The 26,733-nt window shown below is 40.0% G+C and overlaps 1 protein-coding gene across 1 annotated transcript; it reads right to left on the bottom strand.

The window, feature by feature from the left end:
- Positions 1-4,930: 4,930 nt before the first annotated feature.
- LOC101422152 (olfactory receptor 1A1-like) lies at positions 4,931-25,593 on the bottom strand. Its single transcript, XM_012527191.2, has 2 exons — positions 25,563-25,593; positions 4,931-5,868 (listed from the first exon to the last, which is right to left on the bottom strand). Exons 1-2 carry the CDS (start codon positions 25,591-25,593, stop codon positions 4,931-4,933), a joined length of 969 nt encoding a protein of 322 aa, XP_012382645.2.
- Positions 25,594-26,733: the final 1,140 nt, after the last annotated feature.

Here is a 26,733-nt window from a genome sequence, read left to right as displayed (position 1 = left end):
AACTCAGCATGTAAATGCATTGCCTTTCCCCCAGTGTGGGACATGACTCCCAGGGATGAGCCTCCCTGACACTGAGGGATTACTACCAAGTACCAGCTGATGATGTGGCTGGAAAATGATCTTGAATAAAAGGGTCAACTCAGACCAGCAGAATATCTCAGCCTACATGTAATATCAGGAGTTAAAAATGCTTTTTGACCTTGAATAAAAGGGGGAAATGGAAACCATGAGTTTACATGGTTATGAGTATGCAAAAAAGAGCTGGGTGGTCATCAGAGGAGTCACCCTTGTGTACACCTCAGCAGAGTCCCAGAGACAGCTAAAGTAGATACAACCCCAGGTACTGGTTCTTCTGAGGGCTACAGAGACCCACAGGTTCTATGGTCATGGCAGATGGACGTCAGTGCCAAGTCAGTTGACCCTACTTTGGAGTTTGTGGTCCTGAGTGTGATGGAGTTAGACTAAGGTGTGATCTTTGTTCACAAGCCTCTCCTGTCACTTTTACCGGACCTGTTGTTGGCACTGGGGTTTAGTGTATACTCAGGGGACCTGAATCTCCGGACTCTCCATGTGATAGCCAGGCCCTGAGCCTCAACAGACTTGCAACTCCTACCCTCTGGCTTATTGGACTTACCCCAGGCAGCTAACAAGGAGGTGAAGAAGGTCAACCACCACACCAGGGAGCCAAGAGTGCCTATAACTGCAAACAGGAGAATTGCATCCATCATCCAAGTGGAATCGAAGCACCCTCTTGATACAGAGGTGGAGTGGACATAACCATCCCAGGGTCAACAGAATGGAGGAATAGAGTATAGATTAGAGTGGACTTACTGATACTCTATTCTGGAACTAATGTGATTAGTAATGGAAGTAAATGTAGCACTGAGATGGAGAAAGTGGCCATGGTAGCTGTTGAGGGTGGGACTGGGAAGAAGAGATGTGATGTGGGGGCATTTTCAGGACTTGGAGGTGTCCTGGGTGGTACTGCAGGCCAGTTACTGGAGATTGTATGTCCTCCCATGGTCCACTGGGTGGACTGGGGGAGAGTGTAAACTGTAATGTGGACCGTTGACCATGTGGTGCAGCACTGCTCAGAGATGTATTCACCAAGTGGAATGAATGTCCCATGATGATGGAGGAGGTTATGTTTATGAGAGGAGTGGGGTGAAGGGGGTGAGGGGGTAAATGGGGACCTCATTTTTTTTTGTGTAACATTAAAAATTAATTAATTAATTAATTTTAAAAATATCTTCAGGATGCTGTGTTAGGCAGAATCAAAGGAAGATAGCTAAGAGAAATGATGATTGATTCAACAAATATGTGTATCTAAAGCTACAAACATATATAGATTCTTTCTATTATAGGAAGCACAGTAGAGGAGGTCAACTTCCCCTTTCTAACTCTAAATTAGATAGAGGAATTGTGTGAGAGTGATTCAGAAGTTAAGTGCTACAGAGTTTTTCTAAGAAGCTATATTTCCTTAGGTCTGTTTTCATACTATTCTCTTTAGCAGTATTATTTCACCACAGAAAATATCTGATAATATTTGGTTCTTGAGTTCACACAAGAACAAAATTAATCTTTGTGTATTCTTTATTTGGTCATAATATTGCAGGATTCATTTATTTGCTTAACACAAATTTATTCAGTAATTACTAAGTGTGAGCACTGTGCTGGGCATACAGCACTGAACATAACAGACCTCTTCACATTCTCATAAGGACAGACAATAGATAGTTTTAAGAAACATTTTCTTTGGCCAACCTTGACATACTATAAGTAAAATGACTTCCCTCATTCCATTATTTTGGCATATATCCACAAGATCCAAATGCATTTATAATCAAATCCTTTTTTGATTAAATTGTTCTCATCTTTGGTGTTTTATGGTCTCAGAAAGCATTAAAAAGTAAAAAGTCATCTTTTCAGCAATATGGACAAACTCTTCACAGTGTATTATATATAGAAAATAATAATTCTGTATTTTTACTTGCAATTAAAATAGTACATAATGGAAAAATTTGTTCATTGATCTAAGATATTCAAATTTTTAAATCATTTTTCTGTTTGAAAGGAAGAGATTTAAGAACCACCAGTTATATGTTATAAATATATTTGAAAAACATTTATAATTTCCATTGAATACAATCAAACTATTGGTGGTGGAGTTCTTTAGGGGGTTAATCTGTTGGAGTAACTGTCTGTATTGGAAATTTTTTTATTTTTTTTATTTTTTTAATGCTACATTAAAAAAATATGAGGTCCGCATATACCTCCCACCCCACTCACCCCACTCCTCCTCCCCATAACAACAACCTTCTCCATCACCATGAGACATTCATTGCATTTGGTGATGTATTAGAAATTATTATATACATTGTGAGTGAGCTGCAGGCGCCACTCCTTAAAGATGGCGCCGAGCCTTGCAGTAAACAACTGTGAGCCACTCCTAATTCTTCCCCAGTCCTCAGCAACAAGATCCCATGAGCCAAACAGCCTCGCTGAATTAGCATAACCAATTGGGTGCTTGCACGATGCTTAGCTTCCCTCCAGCCACCCATAAAAGTTGTTGCATTTCCTCAATAAACCAGACCTGCGCCACCAGCCTGCATCTCCAGAGCGGTTACTGTGTGTTGTCTTGCTCTGTTCGTCCTTACCTCTTTGGGAGCGGAGCCGCTGGATGGCACTGCAACAATACATAAATCAGGGTTAGTCACCAGAATAAAATCTCATCTCTCTTTGGCCATATTGGAGAAATATGCACACATCATTTTCAATAAAGTTCCTTTTCTTTCTTTAATATTTGGCATGCATATTTTATGGCATCTCAGCTTTACTTTATATTATAATTAATTAATGCAGAATGTGCCATTTCCTTATTAGTTTATGATGCAATCAGTCTATTGGGGTGTGTAATTCTAGTAAGATTTTAAAGACAGTCTTATGATGTTTAGAGATAGCCAACTGTACAATAAGAACAAAAATATCTCCTAAAGTGAGCTCCTTTAAAGATTTCAATGGATAAGTAAATAATGTCGTGTAATTATGTCTGATCACTATCAGATAACATTTCATAGTCTGTTATTTTCATTCATTCATCACCAATAATGAATCAATGTACTTTATATATCTGGCCCTGTGAGAGTAATAAAATGCATTAAGATGGCTCCTGTCCTCGAAGTCTTACAAGCATAGAGCAGTAATCAAACTTACAAAGAGTGTGGTGCAGTCTACAACTGCAAGCAGGAGAATCCCATCCATCAACCATGTGGGATCTAAGGCCCTTTTAATTTAGAGGTGGAGTGGGCATCGCCATCCCAGTGTCCTCAGAATGGAGAAATAAAATATGGATTAGAATGGAGTTACTGATATTGTCCTATAGAATTATTGTGACTCTAGCAATGGAAGATTATATCATTGATGTGAAGACAGTGGCAACAGGAGTTGCTGAAGGCAGAGAGAGGGAAAAAGACTTGTGACATGGGGGCATTTTTGGGACTTGGAGTTGTCCTGAATGATATTGTAGGGACATCTGCAGGACATTATATATCCTGCCATAGCCCACTGAATGGACTGGGAGAGAGAGTAAACTACAACATAAACTATTTTCCATGCTGTGTAGCAGTGCTCCAAAATGTATTCATCAAATGCAATGAATGTACCACGCTGATGAAAGATATTGTTGATGTGGGAAGAGTGGGGTGTGTGTGGAGAGGGGTATATGGGAAACTCTTGTATATAGATATATATATATATATATTTTTAAAGATTTATTTATTTATTTATTTATTTCTCTACCCTTCCCCCTCACCCCCCCCAGTTGTCAGCTCTCTATGTCCATTCGCTGTGTGTTCTTCTGTGTCCACTTGCATTCTTGTCAGTGGCACCGGGAATCTGTGTCTCTTTTTCTTGCGTCATCTTGCTGCATCAGCTCTCTGTGTGTGAGGCACCATTTCCAGGCAGGCTACGCTTTTTCTGTGTGTGGCAGCTCTCCTTACAGGGTGCACTCCTTACACATGGGGCTCCCCTACACAGGGGACACCCCTGCTTGGCATGGCACTCTTGCAAGCATCAGCACTGCGTGTGGGCCAGCTCACCATGTAGTGGGTTGAAACTGTATGTTCTCCAGAAATGCATGTTCTTCAATTTAATCCATTGCTTTGGGTGTGGACCCATTATAAAAAGGACCTTTTCATGAGGCTATTTCAGCTAAAGTGTGACCACATCAATCAGCATGGGCCTTACACCTATTACTGGAGTCATTTATAAATGGAATGAATTTAGACAAGGAGAGAAAAAGTCAGAGACAGCAGTCATAAGCTGAAATCAATGGGAGAGAAGAGAGAGACCAGTAGATGCTGCCATGTGTCTTGCCAAGTGATAAGCTAAGGAACAAGTGTGGCTATCAGCCAGTCCCATATTCCCACAGTCTTGAAGAGAAAGCATTGCCTCGATGATGCCTTGATTTGGACATTTGCTCGGCCTCAAAACTGTATGTTAATAAATATCCATCATTTAAGCTGATCTATTGCATGGTATTTACTTAAGTAGTCTAGGAAACTAAAACAAACAGTAGAAATCAATATTCAAATAGTGATTTACATCCTTCAAAGCATGGGCCCTTGCGACTCTCTAACAGTGTGGTAGAAGATTGGCAGATACTTTTGTTCATAACGTGAAGGTGTGGTAGATGAGGTTGAGACTTTCCAAACTCTACTGTGTTAGTCAGTAGCATGGTTGGACATGCACTCAATGTTCTGTGCTGCCTCTCTGCCAAAGGAGCAATAACACATACAAAGTGCTCATTACAGTAAGACTACAGTCTCACCAGTGGTATTTACTGGCTGGAAAGAGCAAAGTTGGCTTTTGGGGAAGGACTCTCAAAGTCTTCCTAATTGGCAACTGCAGTGTCTAATGCATGACCTCACATTCACTGTGAGGACATTCTCTTGCTGAAGAGCTTCCTCAAGGCAGCCTTCATGTCTTGGTTCCTCAGACTATAGATGAAAGGATTTAGCATTGGGGTCACTGCCACATACATCACAGTTATCACTGCATCCTTCAGGCTATAATTGGTCAGTGGGCGGAAATAAATGCCCATCACTGTCCCATAATACAAAGAAACAACAGTGAGGTGGGAGGCACAGGTGGAGAAGGCTTTGAGTATTCCCTTGGTAGATGGAACCCATAAGATAGTGCTGAAGACCCGTATGTAGGAGATAATGATGAATATTACTGGCATGGAGAAAGCACTAGCCCCTAGGTACATGAATTTCACATTAAAGTGGATGTCAGAGCAGGACATCTTGAGCAAAGCTTTATTGTCACAGTAGAAGTTGGTCACTTCCTGATGGCTGCAGAAGGACATACTGGTTGTGAGTAGAGTGTGGGGGAGGGAATTGCCCATTCCGATCATCCAAGACCCAACAACAAACAGGAAACAAGATCTCGGGTTCATAATTGTTGTATAATGAAGAGGGCAGCTGATGGCCACAGCACGATCACATGCCATCACAGCTAAGATATAGCTGTCAGTGTTAGCCAAGGCAAGCATGAAATGCATCTGTGTTAAGCATCCCCTAAAAGAGATGACTCTGCTGCCAAAAAGATAGTTTGTGAGCATATTAGGGACAGTTGCAGATGAGAAAAAGATGCCGACCAAGGAGAGGCTGGCAAGAAAAAAGTACATGGGGTTGTGAAGATGGACATCAGAGCAAGTGTCGCAGATGATGAGCAGGTTTCCAATCAATGTGATGGGGTAGATGAACAGGAAGAGGACAAAGAAGAAATCTTCCTGTGCCTGCTGACTGCTAAGTCCTAGGAGGGCGAAATACAAGGTAGAGGATTGGTTTTCTTTCCTTATAGCTCCTACAGCAAGAAAACGTAGGAGAATCCAGAATTATTAGTGAAGTTACTGTCATGATTTCCTTATCCATTACGTTTGACTCCCGTGATCAATTTTCTCCCTGCATTTACTAAATTGATACAGAGACAATATATGGGGAATAAAACCTTGCTCATCAGTGGGACTGTCAGTCACTCCTGAACATTCATGTGTGGAAATAAGCATTCTGAACATGAGAGCAGGCCATTATCTGCTTCCCCAGCACCACCACCCACAATACTTTAGATTTTAGGCATGTAAGGAATAATTAACTTTTCTTATTTCATGTGCTACACACTTTGTTAGGGTTCATGGAAAAATTAGAAATATGTGATAAATACAGTTTAATCATCAATTTATTAAACCCATAAAGACACATCTAACTCTCAAGTACCTTACAGCGTAATGGTGTAGACCAAATTATGCACAGATCTTATACAAAGTAAGGGAAGTACAGCATTCAGATTCTTTGACCAAACACTTCAGTGCTTAGGATGTATCAGTGTATGGAACAGCGTGGACAATTCACAATTATTCTGCTGACCAAATGTAGGTTGAACCAGAGCCCAGGAGATAACAGGTGCCTATACTGGCATTGGGAGATTGTAAATCACACAATCATTGGGTTTATTTAGGTCCCTATGTAACCAGCACAGTGACTTCCTCCCCCATGTCATTTTTTTTTTCCCACTTAAAAAATTATTTATTTATTTATTTATTTCTCTCCCCTCCCTCCCCCCGGTTGTCTGTTCTCTGTGTCTATTTGCTGCATCTTCTTTCTTGTCCCCTTCTGTTGTTGTCAGCGGCACGGGAATCTGTGTTTCTTTTGTTGCATCATCTTGTTGTGTCAGCTCTCCGTGTGTGTGGCACTATTCCTGGGCAGGCTGCACTTTCTTTTGCACTGGGCAGCTCTCCTTATGGGGCGCATTCCTTGTACGTGGGGCTCCCCTATGCGGTGGACACCCCTGCGTGGCACCGCACTCCTTGCGCACATCAGCACGGCACATGGGCCAGCTCCACGCGCCATGACCCACTTTTACCTTCTTACCAGGGCTAAGCTGATTATCAGGTAGAACATAATTTATGTTGTCTTGGATCTCATGTAAAGTTATTTTTTAATTCTGAATATGAGTATTGATCTGCATCTCACTGAATGTATTTCAGAGAAGCCTCAGAGTAAAAACATACAAATGGCAATGAAATTTGTGACATACAACACAATCTATTTTGACAATTAACGTGGACTTGGTACATTTGTTAAAATTGATGTAAGAATAAGAATGTTAAAATATTACTAACTAAAGTCCATATTTAGCTTTAGGTGCATTTCACCCCATAAATCATCCTATTACTAAGATCTTAAATACTGAAACAACATTCTTATATTTGCCTTATTAGCTGCAATGCTCATCTACCAAAGAGTTCACTGTGTTATACAATCCCCAGTTCAATACTCTAGCTTTCCTTCTAGTAATATATATGACCCCAAACAGACCCATGTTAGTTACATTCAAACTAATACTTCTGCACTATTAATTATAGTCAAAATATTGTGCTACCATGATCTCTGTCAATTTCCAAACATTTAGAGTCAACATAATTTAAAATTCTGCAGAGAATAAGCATCAGCTATACATTCCTTATCACCATTCTATCGTCTGGTAAAGTATCTACTACGTTCTACATCTAGGAGTTTATATAATATAATCAGTTCATGTTAGTGAGGTCATACATTGTTTATCCTTTTGTTTCTGTCTTATTTAACTCAAATAAGGTTATTGAGATACTCCCTTGTTTCATGCATCAGAACCTCATTCCTTCTTAAAGCTAAATAATATACCATCTTATGTATAAACCAAATTTTGTTGATCCTTTCCTCTGTTGATGGAAACTTGGGTTGCTCCTATCTTTTGGAAATATTTATTAATGCAACTATGAACATTGGTGTGCATATATCTGTTCACATCCCTGCTTTCAGCTCTTCTGGGTATATACCTACTAGTAGGGTTGCATGATCATATGCCAATGATATACTTAGCTTGCTGAGGAGCCACCAAATTGTCTTCCAGAGTCTGCACCATTCTACATTCCCACCAGTGAAAGAAACATAAAGAGAAATAATTGTTCTTATTTCTCCCCATCCTCTCCATTATTTATAATTTTCTGTATTTTATTTTTTTTAATTATTTATTTTTAAAAATTACATTCAAAAAATATGAAGTCCCATTCAACCCCACCGCCCCCACCCCCCACTCCCCCCACAGCAACACTCTCTCCCATCATCATGACACATCCATTGCACCTGGTAAGTACATCTCTGAGTATCACTGCACCCCTAGTCAATGGTCCACATCATAGCCCACACTCTCCCACGTTCCATCCAGTGGGCCCTGGGGAGATCTACAATGTCCCGTAATTGTCCATGAAGCACCACCCAGGACAACTCCTCGTCCCGAAAACGCCTCCACATCTCATCTCTTCCTCCCATTCCCCAAACCCAGCAGCCACCATGGCTACCCTTCCCACACCCATTCCACATTTTCTCTGTGGACATTGGATTAGTTGTGTCCATTGCACATCTATGTCAAGTGGGGGCTTAGATTCCACATGGATACTGGATGCACTCCTCCTGCTTTCAGTTGTAGACACTCTAGGCTCCATGGTGTGGTGGTTGCCCTTCTTCAACTCGATGTTAGCTGAGTGGGGTAAGTCTAATAAATCAAAGTGTAGGAGCTGAAGTCTGTTGAGGCTCTGGGCCTGGGTGTCATATTATCAGTCCAGAGATTCAAATCCCCTAAATATATCTAAAACCCCACCACCAACTACAATTCCATTAAAGTAGCATGCAAGTCTTGTGAAAAGAGATCCCCTCTGAGTCCAATTCCATCATGCAGAAACACAGGCTCCAAAAAAGGGCCATCTGCCATGGTAGTGAACCCCATCTGCCATGATCATAGAACCCATGGGTCTCTTTATTCCTCAAAAGAACCAATACCTGGGGTTGTATCTACTTTATCTGTCTCTCAGACTCTGCTCATTTGTGCATAAGGGCATTCCTTCTGACAACCTCCAGACTCTTTTTCAGAGACTCATAGCCTTATAATCTCATTTCTCCTTTCCATTTCCCCCTTACATTAGGTCAAACAGCATTTTGAAGTCATGTTAGTATATGTAGACAGGGATATTCTGCTGATCCGTGTTGAACCTTTAATTCAAGGTCCTTTTCTAGTTGCATCTTCAGCTGATATGTGGTAGTGATCCCTTGGTGCCAGGGAGACTCATCCCCGGGTGTCATGTCCCATGCTGGGAGGACTGCACTGCATTTACATGCTGAGTTTGGCTGTGAGAGTGGCCACATTTGAGTAACATGAAGGCTGTCAGGAGGAAACTCCCAGGCACAGTGCTACTCTAGGCCCTATTCTTATTGGAGGTGTATAGGCTCAAAAGCATAGCCATAAGTATCAGGAGCCCACTGTTGCGCCCTCCTTCCTTCCTGGTTCTTGCCGTTGCACCTGGGGGACTGCCGCTGCTCCTCCAGGGTTCACGACAGTGACCCCCCGGCCAGGGGCCTGGTACCCCCCCCAGCTGTTGTCTTTAATTGTTTCCACTATGAGTATATCTAGACATTACTATATACCCTGGGCATATGCCCTGTATAACTCCCTGTCAACCCTATATATCCTGTCAATAACATCCTATATCAGTATTCCTCTGCTGCCATTGTTGAACCACTCTGTGATCCAAAACTTCCTGTAAAGTCAATCCCAGCATAATGTCAGCTTCACAAGAGACTTAGATCACCGAAATTCATATATACAATATACAGTACTTCCCCAGATTCACCATAAAACCTTTTCCCTTCCACAGCGATAATCTCTTAACTTGTTATATCATATTTCCTGAAACTGGTTCTGAGACAGATTCCGAGACAATAGCTTTCAAACAAGATGACATCTGTGCTTACTATGTGGTCCATACTTTAGGTTGTACAGTTTTCTAAATTTTTTAGTTATCCTATGTTTTGCCTTATGGTTTACATTATTAGTCTGTCATCCCCTATATGTTTTTGGAGTAATATTACATGTTTTATATTCATCCTCGTGTACTCTCACAAAACTCCTCTCTTGCCCCCATATTGACCTTGGTTCCATCCATTCCACATCCATTTTCCCCTCCCCTTGGGGCCCACAACACCAGCCAATCTCCATTTCCCAAGAAGCCATGTCCAGAGATACTTGCAGCAGTATTTAGGGCCTGACTTTCTCAACTGCCCAGTTGCCCTGGGAGCCATCCTTTCTCACTAGAGATACAGTTCTCTCTATTTGATGGCATTAGTCCTCCCCAGGATGTGGGTCCACCCCAACTCTCACTTCTTGGGTCTCTTCCCAATGGTACAACCCACCTTGGCAAAATGAGCCTTCAGCTATTCGCCCAGAGTCTGTCCCGCATCAGCCCATAACCCCTGAGCATCCTAAACAGGTAACCCTCCTACTTATACTTTGATACGATTTTCTCAACATTTTTTAAAATTATTTATTTATTTTTTAAAATTACATTCAAAATATATGAGGTCCCATTTAACCCCACCGCCCCCACCCCCCACTCCCCCCACAGCAACACTTGCTCCCATCATCGTGACACATCCATTGCACCTGGTAAGAACATCTCTGAGCATCACTGCACCCCATAGTCAATGGTCCACATTATAGCCCACACTCTCCCACGTTCCATCCAGTGGGCCCTGGGGAGATCTACAATGTCCCGTAATTGTCCATGAAGCACCACCCAGGACAACTCCTCGTCCCGAAAACGCCTCCACATCTCATCTCTTCCTCCCATTCCCCAAACCCAGCAGCCACCATGGCTACCCTTCCCACACCCATTCCACATTTTCTCTGTGGACATTGGATTAGTTGTGTCCATTGCACATCTATGTCAAGTGGGGGCTTAGATTCCACATGGATACTGGATGCACTCCTCCTGCTTTCAGTTGTAGACACTCTAGGCTCCATGTTGTGGTGGTTGCCCTTCTTCAACTCGATGTTAGCTGAGTGGGGTAAGTCCAATAAATTAAAGTGTAGGAGCTGAAGTCTGTTGAGGCTCTGGGCCTGGGTGTCATATTATCAGTCCAGAGATTCAAATCCCCTAAATATATCTTAAACCCCAGCACCTATTACAATTCCATTAAAGTAGCATGGAAGTCTTGTGAAAAGAGATCCCCTCTGAGTCCAATTCCATCATGCAGAAACACAGGCTCCAAAAAAGGGCCATCTGCCATGGCAGTGAACCCCATCTGCCATGACCATAGAACCCGTGGGTCTCTTTATCCCTCAAAAGAACCAATACCTGGGGTTGTATCTACTTTATCTCTCAGACTCTGCTCAGTTGTGCATAAGGGCATTCCTTCTGACAACCTCCAGACTCTTTTTCAGAGACTCATAGCCTTATAATCTCATTTCTCCTTTCCATTTCCCCCTTACATTAGGTCAATCAGCATTTTGAAGTCATGTTATTATACGTAGACAGGGATATTCTGCTGATCTGTATTGAACCTTTAATTCAAGGTCATTTTCTAGTTGTATCTTCAGCTGGTATCTGGTAGTGGTCCCTCGGTGCCAGGGAGGCTCATCCCTGGGTGTCATGTCCCTCGCTGGGGGGAATGCACTGCATCTACATGATGAATTTGGCTGTGAGAGTGGCCACATTTGAGTAATATGAAGGCTGTCAGGAGGAAACTCCCAGGCACAGTGCTACTCTAGGCCTTGTTCTTATTGCAGGTGTACAGGCTCAAAAGCATAGCCATAAGTATCAGGAGCCCACTGTTGGGCCCTCCTTCCTTCCTGGTTCTTGCCGTTGCACCTGGGGGACTGCCGCTGCTCCTCCAGGGTCCACGACAGTGACCCCCCTGGCCAGGGGCCTGGTACCCCCCCAGCTGTTGTCTTTAATTGTTTCCACTATGAGTATATCTAGACATTACTATATACCCTGGGCATATGCCCTGTATAACTCCCTGTCAACCCTATATATCCTGTCAATAACATCCTATATCAGTATTCCTCCGCTGCCATTGTTGAACCACTCTGTGATCCAAAATTTCCTGTAAAGTGAATCCCAACAAATTGTCAGCTTGACAAGAGTCTTAGATCACTGAAATTCATATATACAGTGTACAGTACTTCCCCAGATCCACCATAAAACCTTTCCCTTCCGCAGCGATAATCTTTTAACTTATTCATATCATAAATCATGAAACTGATGTAGAGATTCCGAGACAATAGCTTTCAAACAAGGTGACAGCTCTACTTACTATGTGGTCCATACTTTAGGTTGTACAGCTTTCTAAATTTTTTAGTTGTCCTATGTTTTGCCTTATGGTTTACATTATTAGTCTGTCATCCCCTATATGTTTCTGGTGTAATATTACATGTTTTATATTCATCCTCGTGTACTCTCACAAAACTCCTCTCTTGCCCCCATATTTACCTTGGTTCCATCCATTCCACATCCATTTTCCCCTCCCCTTGGGGCCCACAACACCAGCCAATCTCCACTTCCCAAGTAGCCATGTCCAGAGATACTTGCAGCAGTATTCAGGACCTGACTTTCTCAACTGCCCTGTTGCCCTGGGAGCCATCCTTTCTCACTAGAGATACAGTTCTCTCTATTTGATGGCTTTAGTCTACTCCAGGATGTGGGTCCACCCCAACTCTCACTTCTTGGGTTTCTTCCCAATGGTACAACCCACCTTGGCATAATGAGCCTTCAGCTATTCCCCTGGAGTCCGTCCTGCATCAGACCATACCCCTTGAGCATCCTAAAAAGGTAACCCTCCTACTTATACTTTGATACGAGTTTCTCAACATTTTGTTCTCAACAAACACCTGACACTCTCCCATGTTCGTATGTTGCCCCTCCCTCCCCCCGATTTTTGGACAATATTACCCCTCTGCCCATCCCCAGCCCCCCTCAAACCCACAAAGCCCCACCCAAAGGTAACCCCTTGCCCCCGTTTGTCCCTTCTTTGTGCTCATACTTACCGCCAGCTCATCACAGATTCCACCCCTCCAGACATTAACTCACATCCTTCCTCCACCCCCCGATTTCCTGTAAGCCTCTTTTCCGGTGTCTAGCTCTCTGAGGCAGTTTGCTTATTTCATATCATTGAGGTCATGTAGTATTTGTCCTTCAATGCCTGGGTTGCTTCACTCAACATAAGATTCTCAAGGTTCATCCATGTTATCACGTGTGATTGTAGTGTATTTGTTCTAACAGCCGAGTAGTATTCCATTGTGTGTATATACCACATTTTATTGATCCACTCGTCTGTTGATGGACATTTGGATTGATTCCAACTTTTGGCGATAGTAAACAATGCTGCTATGAATATTGGTGTACATATATCTGTTTGTGTCCTTGTTTTGTCCTTGTCCAGTTCTGATGGGTATATACCCAGCAGTGGTATTGCTGGGTCATATGGCAAATCTATGGTTAGTTTTTTGAGAAACCGCCAAACTGTCCTCCAGAATGGTTGGATCCTTCTGCATTCCCACCAGCAGTGGATGAGTGTTCCCCTTTCTTCACATCCTCTCCAGCATTTGTATTCTTCTGTTTTTTTCATAGCTGCCAATCTTATGGGAGTCAGATGGTATCTCATTGTAGTTTTGATTTGCATTTCCCTGATAGCTAGAGATTTGGAGCATTTTTTCATGTGCTTTTTAGCCATTTGTATTTCTTCTTTGGAGAATTGTCTGTTTAAATATTTTTCCCATTTTTTAAATGGGTTGTTTATCTTTTTGTTTTCAAGATTTATGAGTTCTTTATATATGCAAGTATAAGCCGCTTATCAGATATATGGTTACCAAATATTTTCTCCCATTGTGTGGGTTCCCTTTTTACTTTCTTGACAAACTCCTTTGAGGTGCAGAAGGCTTTAATTTTGAGGAAGTCCCATTTATCTATTTGTTCTTTTGCTGCTGGTGCTTTTGGTGTGATATTCATGAAGCCATTTCCTATTACAAGGTCCTGTAGATGTTTCCCTACACTGCTTTCCAAGATCTTTATGGTCTTGACTCTTATATTTAGGTCTTTGATCCATCTTGAGTTGATCTTTGTATAAGGTGTGAGATGGTAATCCTCTTTCATTCTTCTACATATGGCTATCCAGTTCTTCAGGCACCATTTGTTGAATAGGCCATTCTCTCCCAGTTGAGAGGGTTTAGTGGCTTTATTGAATATTATATGGCTATATACATGATGTTCTATATCTGAACTTTCAATTCGATTCCATTGGTCTGTGTGTCTCTCCTTATGCCAATACCATGCTGTTTCACTACTGTAGCTTTGTAGTATGTTTAGAAGTCAGGAAGTGTGATTCCTTCTATTTCGTTTTTCTTTTTCAATATGTCTTTGGCTATTCGGGGCCTCTTTCCTTTCCAAATGAATTTCATAGTTAGTTTTTCTAGTTCCTTAAGGAAGGCTGTGTTGATTTTTATTGGGATTGCATTGAATGTGTAGATCAGTTTTGGTAGGATAGACATCTTAATAATATTCAGTCTTCCTATCCATGAACAAGGAATATTCTTCCATTTATTTAGGTCTTCTTTGATTTCCTTGAACAGTCTTGTATAGTTCTCGGTGTATAAGTTTTTTACCTCTTTAGTTAAATTTATTCCTAGGTATTTGATTTTTTTATTTACTATTGTGAATGGTATTTGTTTCTTGATTTCCTCCTGATCTTGCTCATTATTGGTGTACAGAAATGCTACTGATTTTTGCGCATTGATCTTATAACCTGCGACTTTGCTGAACTCATTTATGAGTTCTAGAATCTTTGTTGTAGATCTCTCAGGGTTTTCTAAGTATAGGATCATGTCATCTGCAAATAATGAAATTTTGACTTCTTCCCTTCCAATTTGAATGCCTTTTATATCTGGTTCTTGCCTCAGTGCTCGTGCAAGTACTTCCAAGACAATGTTAAATAGGAGCGGAGACAATGGGCATCCTTATTTTGTTCCTGAGTTTAGAGGAAAGGATTTCAGGATTTCGCCATTGTAAACAATGTTGGCTGTAGGTTTTTCATATATACTCTTTATCATGTTCAAAAAGTTTCCTTGTATTCCAATCTTTTGGAGTGTTTTTATCAAGAAGGGGTGCTGTATTTTGTCAAATGCCTTTTCTGCATCTATAGATATAATCATGTGATTTTTTTCCTTCAATCTGTTTATATGGTGTATCACATTAATTGATTTTCTTATGTTGAACCATCCTTGCTTACATGGAATAAATCCCATTTGGTCATGGTGTATAATTCGCTTAATGTGTTGTTGAATATGATTAGCAAGTATTTTGTTAAGTATTTTTGCATCTAGGTTCATTAGAGAAATTGGTCTGTAATTTTCCTTTCTTGTGGTGTCTTTGTTTGGCTTTGGTACTAGGATAATGTTGGCCTCATAGATGGAGTTCGGCAATGTTCCTTCTGTTTCGATTTTTTGGAATAGTTTCAACAGGATTGGTGTTAGTTCTTTCCGGAATGTTTTGTAGAATTCACCTGTGAAGCCGTCTGGCCCTGGGCTCTTCTTAGTTGGGAGATTTTTAATGTCTGAGTCTATCTCTTTGCTTATGATTGGTTTGTTAAGATCCTCAATTTCTTCTTTCGTCAGTATGGGCTGCTTATGTTTTTCTAGGAATTTGTCCATTTCCTCTAAATTGTCATTTTTGTTGGAATATAGCTTTTCAAAGTATCCTCTTATGATAGTCTTTATTTCCGTGGGGTCAGTGGTGATATCGCCTTTCTCATTTCTTATTTTGTGTATTTGCATCTTTTCTCTTTTTTTCTTTGTTAGTCTCACTAAAGGTTTGTCAATTTTGTTGATCTTCTCAAAAAACCAGCTCTTGGTCTTGTTTATCTTTTCAAGTGCTTTCTTATGTTCTATTTCATTTAGTTCTGCTCTTATCTGTTATTTCCTTCCTTCTTCTTCCTGTTGGGTTACTTTGTTGTTGTTTTTCTAATTCCGTCAAAAGTGCAGTTAGTTCTTCAATTTTTGCTCTTTCTTCTTTTTTGGTATATGAATTTATGGCTATAAATTTCCCTCTCAGTACTGCTTTTGCTGCATCCCATAAATTTTGGTATGTTGTGTTATCATTGTCATTTGATTCAAGGTAGTCATTGATTTCTTTTGAGATTTCCTCTTTGACCCACTGTTTTTCTAAGAGTGTGCTGTTTAATGTCCAAATTGTGGTGTGAAGTCTGGGCCTCCGTCCCTTGCAAATTTCCAGCTTCACTCCACTGTGATCAGAGATATTGTTTTGTATGATTTCGATCTTTCTGAATTCCTTAAGCCTTTCTTTGTGGCCTAGCATATGGTCTATCTTGGAGAATGTTCCATGTGCGCTTGAGAAAAATGTATATCCTGCTGTGTTTGGGTGTAATGATCTATATATGTCTATTAGATCCAGCTCTTCTAATATACTGTTCAAATGTTTTGTTTCTTTAGTGATTCTCTTTTGAGATGTTCTGTCCAGAATTGATAGTGGTGTATTAAAATCCCCCACTATAATTGTATATGCATCTCTTTTTTCACTTAGTTTTTCCAGTATTTGTCTCATGTATTTAGAGGCACCCTTGTTAGGAGCATAAATATTTATGATCGTTCGATCTTCTTGACAGATTGTCCCTTTCACTAAAATATAGTATCCTTCTTTTTCTCTCACAATTGTTTCACATTTAAAGTCTATTTTGTCTGATATTAATATAGCTACTCCTGCCTTTTTTTGGTTGTTGTTTGCTTATATGATTGTTTTCCAGCCATTCACTTTCAACCTCCATGAGTCTCTGGGTCTAAGACGTGTCTCTTGTAGACAGCATATACATGGGTCATATTTCCTTATCCAGTGTCCCAGTCTGAATCTTTTGATAGGTGAGTTTAGTCCGTTGACATTCAGTGTTATTACGTTCAGAGAATTATTTGTGGTAGCCATATTTTGGTTGGATTTGTGTTTGCTATATTTTGTTTGTAATATTTTATTTTCCCCTTCTAATTTTGTCTTTTTTGTTGCTCTTACACTCTCCTCTATCTCTGACTGTCCTGTTTTTTCCTTTCTTCCTGCAGAACTCCCTTAAAAATTTCTTGAAGGGGAGGTTTCTTGTTGATATACTCTTTCAGTTTCTGTTTATCTGTGAATATTTTGAACTCTCCATCATTTTTGAATGCTAGTTTAGCTGGATAGAGTATTCTTGGTTGGAAATTTTTTTCCTTTAGTACCTTGGCTATATCATCCCACTGCCTTCTTGCCTCCATGGTTTCAGATGAGAAATCAGCACTTAATCTTAATGAGCTTCCCTTGTATGTGATGTTTTTCTTTTCTCTTGCTGCTTTTAGAATTTTCTCTTTGTCTTGAGCATTGGATAATTTGACAAGTATATGTCTTGGGGTGTGCCTGTTGGGGTTTATGACCAGTGGAGTGCGCTGTGCTTCTTGGATATGTACATCTGTCTCTTTCAGTAGATTTGGGAAATTTTCAGTCATTATTTCCTGCAACACTCCTTCTGACCCCTTTCCCTTCTCTTCTCCTTCTGGAATGCCTATAATACATATGTTTGAGTGTTTTGCATTATCATTCAGGTCCTTAATTCCTAGCTGGATTTTTTCTACCTTTTTATTGACCAATTCTACTATCTGTTTCATTTCCGATGTACTGTCTTCCACATCAATAATTCTCTGCTCTGCCTCTTCTAGTCTACGGATATTTGCTGCAAGTGTATTTTTGATTTCTTGAATTGTGGTGTTCATTTCCATCATATCTGTTATTTTTTTGCGCATGTCTGCAATTTCCCCTCCAAGTGTTGTCTTCATGTTGTTAACCTCTTTCATTACTTCATCAAATTTGTCGGTGATAAATGTTCTGAGATCTTTCATTGCTTGTGCGAAGATCTGCTCCCCTTCCTGATTTTTAGTTTGTTGATTGGATTCAGCCATGTTTTCCTGATTACTGGTTTGGTTTGTATATTTTTGTTGCTGTCTTGTCATCATTTCTTCTTGACGGGTTTAATCAGTTCCTTAGCTTCTTTGTCTAGTCTTGGAGATTAATTAGCTGTTGTTTTTGCGTTAGTGATATATCTTCTCTTTGTCCCTTTGTTCTTCCTATTCCAATTTCTTATTGCTGGTTAAGTTCAGTTTAAAGGAAAGTATTAGTGCTGGGGAAAGGGAATTGTGTAAGGAAGGAAAAAGTGTAAAGTAGTATTGGTGATATATGTTAACAAAGCAACACTATGAGTTCTGGGAGGATGGAGGTTAGATCGTGTAAATTGTGTAGAGTTATAGTAGTAGGAAAGTACCTATAATGAGGTAGATAACTGAATATAAGAGGAATATGGTACGTACTAAGAAGCTATTGTTTTCGTAAGAGAGGGAAAGAGAAAAGAGAGGTAATAGTTTTTCAAGGGCGGATACCCAATGGAAAACTAAGCAAAGGTATTAGAATTTAAGAGTTAGACACTTTGTGGGTCAAAGAAAGGGAGGTGGAATATAGGAGAGATAGCAGATGGTGGAGGATATCAAGTTGTAGGGGAAAGGGGATAGTGTAGATAGCCAAAATCTATTCATAGAGAAATGAGGCAGTGGAGGATGAGGAAACCCATCAAATGTGAGGTGTTTCCTGCAGGACCTATTGTATTGTTAAGATAAAATAGAATAAGAAGAAGATCAGGGACAAGAAAGAGAGGATAAAAAAAACACACACACAAAGAACAGAAATCCCGCTGCCGTCCCGCCCCCCCCCCACCCCACCCCACCGCCGCCGCTCCGCACTCGGCCTGGCTCGCCGCCGCTGGGCGCTTGGCCCGGTTCCCCCCGCCTCCGCGGCATCAGACACCTCGGCTCCGCCTACCCAAGGAGGGAATCCTCCACATGTAGCTGGAATGTCCGTATATATTTCACAGACAGATCCTCTCTGTTACCTTCCCTCCAAATCGATGTCCAGACACCTCCGGACCAGCAAAAATCGCGAAACAGCCCGGTCCTGAAGAGTCTCCAATGCCGCCCAGCCAATTCCCCGCAGGAGCTAGTAACCGGGAAGTTCACTCAGCCGCCATCTTGCCCCTCCTCCCCTATGTCATTTTTAAAGAAGACTTTCACCATCTCCTTTGATAGACTTTATGTCTTAATTTCAGCGCTTTTCTCTTTGGTCTGCTCTTTCCATTCCTCATTGTATCTAGTCGCTCTTTACTGGCTTCTACCATTGTCTTGCCAATGACTGTCAGGTCTTTGTCTTTAGTCTTGATCTGTCTTTCCCTTACTTTCTAGTTTAGTCATCCTGCCACCATGTCAATTGAAGCCCCTTAATCTGTACATTCAACTTAGCAAACTTTTTCTGCAAGGGAGAGCTATATATTTTTATTTTTACCTCCAGAAAAATTACTGTGGAATTTTGTTCATTGTATGCATCAAAGTGTTTTAAAAATTATTAACTTTTGAAAGAAAAGTTGTGTTTTTACAGAAAAATCATGCAGAAAATACAGAGTAGGCTAAGAGTTTAGCACTCAATATTTCTTGTGTCAAATTAAGGTGTATTTCATTAGTTCTGTGCAAGTGAGATGCTCATCGGCACATTTACCCAGTTTATCTCTGACCTTGATGATTCTTCTTTTAAAAGAAACCTTATATAACCCAACATTCTCTTTCTGTCCAATGACCAACATAATTTTCTACCTGAAATATTAGTTTAACTCCTTGACTACAGGTTCCTTCCTTTTTGATTCATCTTGTAGTCTCTGTCCTTGCTAATTATGGCAGAGACCAGTAGCTGCTTACTCAAATGCAAGTTGTCTTCTTCTTCCTGGACACTCAGCTATACTGCATTTCCCAGGCACTTGTGCAGTGATGTGTGGTCACATGACTGAGCTCCACTCTGTTTATTGATGTGGTGGTTCTGGGCTTCCTCCATTTTCTTTTTCTCTTTCTGCACACCGGATGAAAATTGCAAGGAGTCACACGGTGGAATGAGCCTTTGTTCCCAGGTCTCCATATTTGGTGGCACCACCCAACACCAAGAACAGCCATTTGAGGCTGCCACATAGGAGAGAAATTAATCTTTAATTTTATTATTTATTTATTTTTCATTAACTTTTTTTATTAACAAATACTACCCTTCAAGATATTTCCATGTAAGTATTTGAAAGCAAAGCAGAAAATGGATAAAATTCACAGAAAATATGGTTGTGTCCATAGAAAATCCAAAGGTATCTGTAGGAACTAAGAGAGTTCAAGAATATTTGTGGAATAAATCAATATTTAAAAAATCAATACTTATGAACTCTATAGTATAATAATATATTAATATACTTCCATCAATGTTAAAATGGGAAGTATGCTAAGTGAAAGAAACTAGACAGAAAGTACTACATATTGTTAGGCTTCATTTATACAAACTACAAATACAAATAAATTTATAGAGACAGAAAAAAGCAATATAGTTTTTATAGTAAGAGAAAGTTGTTGGAAAATAATTTTAAGAATATTGTTACTCACAAAAGTGGAAATTTTAAGGCATTTTAAAAATTCTAGTAAAAGAATTTTATACCAAGTGTGGTATAAAAGATTAGAAATCTTTCCTGTAACTTAAAAAAGAGTGCCCAATTAAATGGGAGACATATGAGGTTAATGGCTAGGAAGACTGAATGTAGTTAAATGTCAATTTTCTGAGTTAGTCTATGAATTTATGCAATCCCAATCACATACCACCAGTGTTTTTTAAACATGAACCTAAAAAAATGATCCTAAACTTCATGAGGAGAAGATAGAACCAAGAGGAGCTAAGATAATTTGACATAAAGAAGAGTGAATAAATGTCCTCTTAGCTATTGGTGTGTTTTACTAGGGCTTTAGCTACGATAATTCAAACAGTGGAAAAGGACAGCCATATGGCCTCAAAATTCATTCTATACAGGAGACTTGCTTGCCAAGTAACAGACGGAGGATACATTAGAACTCCATATGTGACATAGGTTGGTTTGATAAAAGCTGGAATTGGATGAATGATGGTTTAGTAAATTGTGCTGGGCCAGCTGGGGACCTATATATAAATGAATACAGAGAACTATTCCTAAAGTATTAACTGGAATAGCAAATGTCAAAAAATTTAGAGAAAAAATGTTTATGGTATCAGGATAGGAATTTATTTCTTAAACCCTGAAAAAATGCCCAAAACATAGAGAGAATGTTTTGTAAATTTGATTGCCTTACAATTAAAACCAAGTGTATGAAAAAGACACCTAAAAGAAGGAGGAAAGAGAAGGCATGGGCTTTAAGACGTATTTGCTACACATATAACCAAGAGAGGATCTATATTCGGAATACCTAAGAGTCTTACATAAAAATGTGAAAAAGAACAAAAAACCCAAAAAATAGTGAGCAGAGAGTTGAAGAGAGGCACGTGAGGTTAAAAACTAGTGTGTCCAATAAATAAAAGAACAGATATTCAAGCTCTTCAGAAATGAAAGAAATGCAAAGTGAAACAAATTCAAGTTAACGTCCTTCATTTTGGAACACGTGTAGATGCCTGAGAATTTTAAGTGTTAGAAAAAAACTATCAAATGGAAACATACATCTTCCTGATGAGATTCTAATTTAGTAGAACCACTTTGAAAACAATCCCTTGTAAAGGTGAAAATTCATACACCTGTGACCTAGCAAATTCACTTCTAGATTAGACCCTGGAGAAACTCTAGTATCAATGGACAGGAAGAATTTCACAAGATTGTGTACTGCCATATGGAGTCCTAACAAGTCATCCAGCAAATGAGAACTTGTTCATACATTGTGTCATTTTCTTATGAATGAATTCTGGAGAGGGTTAAAATGAATGAATTCGCATGAATAAATCAAGAAAATATAATGTGATGGAAATAAAGAAAGTTGCTGAAAAATAAGTACCATATCACATAATATATGTAAATGCTAATATTTAAAATAACACACACATATGTAATAAAAGTTTAATTCTTGAATGAGCGTACATTACCAACTTCAGGATTGTAGTCATGTCTGGTTTAAGAGGGGAAAAGTAAGATTTTGGATTGGAAGGAAGTGGATTTCAACTGTATTTTTGGATTTATTTTAAAAAGTCTTTTGGAGCAAATAAGATCAAAGGTCACATGTTAAATCTACAGTACTTACGTTATTCTCTTTGTCTTTCTGATGTTTTAATAATATCACAAAAAGCATATTTAATTTAACATGCAGATTTCACAGGTTTGGGTGATACCTGAGTCCAGAATGTGGACATGGAGAAGGGTGACTCAATCATGTCTTGTAAACAGGGCAGAATAAATGGGAGTTTATTAACATTGAGAAGAAAGATCCAGGGGTCAATGTGTCCTGCTAAGAGTGAAGGAAGAAATGGAAGAAAGGGTCAGATTAGAGCAGGGGTTCTAAATTCAGGGGGCTGTGAGCTTGAATTGAAATTCAAAACACCAATTATTCTTGTGAGGACTTGTTGGTGTGGGTGTGATACATTTATTAAATAATTCACAGTACAGTATGGACTTAGTAAGGGGTCCATTTTTTCACCTGACTGTAGAACAAAAAATGTTAAGAACCCCTGGATTAGAGGAGGGAAATAGTAAGTGGATGCAAATAGGGATAGAATTGCATGGTCTTTAACTCCTGTCATTTAATTGTCCAGTGCTACCCTCACAGGGCATTATTTTGAGTACACACACGCTTTGACCCTATGTTGATCTTGAGCCTCTTAACCTCTTTTGTCCAGTGAGTTCAGTTCTTGGAATTTTTTTTCTGCCAACTGCACTCTAGGTTCACCTACCCTTCAAACTGGCAGAGAAACAACACACCGGGGGCCAGACTTCATGATCCTCAATTCCAGACATTTCTTCTGTAATCCTGCCTCTGTCCATTATTCACAGCAGAGTTTCAAAGCCTTTGCCACTCTCCTGAAACTCATGACGAACTTCTACATGAAAACTTTTCCAGAACATGTTACTGGTTCCTTCGTCTTTTAGAAAAAATAAAACCAATGAGGGATATTTCCTTAACCTTCTCCCTTGCCTATATTTGCACACACCTGATTCCATCATAAGAGAAGCTCACAGCCATCCAGCATGTGCTCATTCCTGTTCCTTTCTGTTTCCTCATCAATTTGCTCCCTCAGTTCTCTCAGTGGCTGTGATTTCTCTCTTATTATCTACCTCGGTTCTCTTTCCTTCCTGTTCATTGTTCAGACATTACAGTTTAGAAATTAAATGAATCTTCCACAGTGTTGTAACCCTTTCTAACTCACACTGCATTTCTTCTCTCTGTCCTTCCTTTTCAGGTAGGCTTCTTCGTGGAGATATCTGATTACTGAATCCTAAAACAGATATATAAAAAGCAAATGGGATTTTGTCTGTCTCTTAAAATCAATCTCTGTCTACCCATCAGCTAATAGTTGAAGTATGAATTCTTTATTATGGAGATGATACTATAAGGGCCAGTAGTTTAGACTATTGGGGGGTAAATTTAGGAAAAATATGTCATGTATTTTATCAGGAGCAGAGGATACAGGCTGGGGAGTAAGCAGAAATCAGCCTGGAAGAGAATTTTGGGTTAATATTTTGAAGGGTTTCAAGCAAAACAAGGGCTTTGTACATTTTTCATTGGTTACTAAGAATTACAGTGTTGGATTTGGGTTGCTCTTTCCGTTTCTGGTAGTAGAGATATACCAAAGTTGTTTAATATTAATGCAGGTATTTGAGCATGTAAATTAAATTACCGATCAACAGAGCAACTTTGTGGAGTCATAAACTTGTGCAAGGACAATCACATGCTGATTTTTTGTTTTTAAAGGATATCTAAGGAAATTAAGAAAAATTAGCTCCAGAAATGAAGTAGGCGATATAATCAGCATGGGAACTTAAACAGGAAGAGACTCAGAAGAGAGGCTTTGTGAGTACAGGGATATAGGATGGGTGGGATGGAGATCAGTGTCTGTGTCATGAGCGGTGATAATTTCTGCTGATACTCTGGAGAAAGAGGTAAAAGAAACTTGATCGCTGGAGATTGAAGCAACGGGGAACATCCAAAAGATGCTGGAGGCAAAGTGAAAGCCTTGAGTTCCCTGGGTGGAAGCCAGAAAGCCAGAATCCCAGGTGATACTCGACCACTCAAATTCTTCTTCCTGGAAAACATTCCTGTTCTGTTACTGCTCTCAAGAGTGTGATGGTGCAGATGACGGTTACAGGGACAGAAGAGGCCAAGTGCTTCCCACCTAGTATGTGGGAGCAGCAGACAAGGCCAAAGACCTGACCTCTGAATGATTTGAGACCTCCTTGCTAGTTCAAGGCATCTGTGTATTGAAAATGATTAACGCAATTTTCTGAAGAGCTGTTAACAGGTACCCCTGAATGTGGAGTGGAGGGTAGCTTTCAACTCCTTTCCAAGATCACACACACTCACTCACACACACACATACACACATGGGTTATTGCCTGCACCCAAAGGCACAAACACACAATATTACGTCAGGAGGTGAAGCTTAGGACTGAGATACTGACATCAGAGCTACCCTTCATGATCCTGCCTTTTAAACTGGAGCCCTCAGAGAGCAATGGTTGGATAAAATCCCAAGCCTGATTTTCAGCAGTTTGATTCATTATAATGACTGCTTGTTCTAAGATATGTAAGGAGGAGGGAAGGAAATCTAAATGCTCTGACTGAGGGGAACTTAAGATGGGGAGGGTTATACCCCTCCCCCCGTTTGTGTTATCTGCGTATCTCCCATCTTTCAGAAATTGGATTCTGGAGTTTGTCCAGTCAAGTCCCAGATTTGACATTAGCTCTCTTGGTAACTTTAGGCGATTCATTTCACCCCTCTCTTTAACCGATAAATAACACAGTAGTTTTACTTACCTACTGGGGGTTTGTCAGAGTCAAAGAGGATCATGCACTTCCTGACAAAAAGCTAAGTGTCAGTTAAAAGCTAGCTATCCCTCAATAACATTTTCATAAACCTTTTCTCCAGTGTCCACAGTCCCTACCAGGTGAATCTGTGCTGAACTCAAGTGATGTAAATAAGGTGGAGGTTTGTGGTTTTCACTCTTCCCCAAATAGAGAATTTACAGTCAGCTGCTCTAGCACCCGCTGGCACTATTCTTGGGAATATGTGTGCTGAATAAAGGACCAGTAATGGCTTGAAGAGCTGATCTGGTCTTCTCTTCTTGAAACCAGGAGACAGGACTGGTAGGATGACGAGGTCTTACCCAACTGTGCAGAAGAATGGACCGGCAAGGTTGGTGCCGGAGCAGTGCTGGAATGTGACACCGAGGGATCTAGATCCTCTTCAAGGAATGTCAGAGGAAAAAGGAATCTGGAAATATGCACCAGGTTATAAAGTCTCCCAAAACATATATCTCCAATGACTTCCTTCAGGCCAAGTCCCAGTAATTGTCGGGGACTCATTTCACACTCCCCCAGCCGTGCCCTCAGGGACCCCAGTGCCTGTCAGGAGCAATCATTTCCAGAGCGTTTTCCAGAGCAAGTATGGGTGAGAAGGTTTCTAGGAGACTGTGTCCCCAGGGTCTACGCTCTGGGGTGGCCTTTCTAGGATCTTGTTGGAATGTGGGCCCCTCCCCTCTGCTGTTCAGCACAAACCTAGAGTCTCCTGTTTGGAGCTACAAGGACTAGGCTACCGTTGGGCTCCAGGGCTTCCTTCCTCCTCATGCTGGAAACTTCCTGGTGTTAAGTGTACCAAAGAGAGAGAATTTTATTTCACCTTTACTCCAGGTTTTGTCCTGAGGGGGATTAGTGTGAGAGTTTCATTTCCTTTTATTTTGCATGCTGATAGTGGTGTCTTGGATTTTTAAACGTATTTTTCTTTTATAGTGAGCTACTTTTATTACTTTATGTTAGTGAACTTGAAATATGCCTAAGTGCTTTTATAGGCTTTTCATTACATTTTAAAAATAGGTTGTCCTGTGGTAAAGAGGTTATGAACTTCTGTGTAGGACCATGGTGAAGCCTGTGTGCTCTGGATGGCTTTGATTCATACTCTGACACTTAGTAGTTCAGACAATAATTTTTATTTACTCACATGTAGAACTGGAAAAGCAGAAGTAACGACAATAACAACAATAATAAAATCTTTATAAAGCTGTTATGCAGATGAAATGAAACACATCTGAAATGCCTTAAACCAGAACCTGAAACTCAGTTCGCTTTGTTTTGAACATCACTTAGTAAATGCTAATTGTCATTTCACTTCCTACTATACTGATTGTTTAATTATTGCAAAGTATGCAAAATATTCTATGAGACTAAGCACATGGCAGATTCTGAGTTTTGTAAGTTGCATTTTCCTCTTCATAAGTTTCAGGTTCGGCCTATGACCCTGTTGCTACCTGCCCTGTTCAGATCAGTTTTAGCTTCCAAGGGTAGCCCTGTCCAGAAAAGGATAAATGTCAGCCCATGAAAGAGGTTTTCTTTCTAGTAATCAGGTTTTTCCTACTCAGAATAGCTTACTTCTTCTTGTTTTATTTTTTCCATACGAATTAGGGGTAAGGAATATGTGAGAGAATAGAAGAGAACATTGAGGAAAATAATATTGTACCCTCAAAAAATTGCAAATACATTCTATTTACAGTGACTGCAGTGTTCTTTAGCTTATTAGTGGAATCTAAGACCACCCTCTCCCCAAAATGAGAGAAATTCTGAATGGTGATAGATGGTAAACTTAAGTGTATTTTGGCAAATTACAGTCATGTTTAAATTCCTTGTTATTTAAGACATAAAAAAAAGACATGAATTATATTTCCATCTTAAGAGAGAGGTAGAACTCCTAAAGTTCTTGGAAGAAAAATTTAA

This window comes from Dasypus novemcinctus, chromosome 21 (assembly GCF_030445035.2).
Source record: "Dasypus novemcinctus isolate mDasNov1 chromosome 21, mDasNov1.1.hap2, whole genome shotgun sequence".
Taxonomy (NCBI): domain Eukaryota; kingdom Metazoa; phylum Chordata; class Mammalia; order Cingulata; family Dasypodidae; genus Dasypus; species Dasypus novemcinctus.
The sequence above is the reverse complement of the archived record's forward strand: the minus strand, read 5'-3'. Positions and strand labels throughout refer to the sequence as shown.

Bases quoted from the DNA above. Each gene is read 5' to 3' on its own strand.
- LOC101422152 (XM_012527191.2), bottom strand. From the start codon at position 25,593: ATGAGGAGGAAGGAAGCCCTGGAGCCCAACG. The intron at 5,869-25,562 runs GTAGCCTAGTCC...TTCTTGCTGTAG, and splicing joins GGAAGCCCTGGAGCCCAACG to GAGCTATAAGGAAAGAAAAC.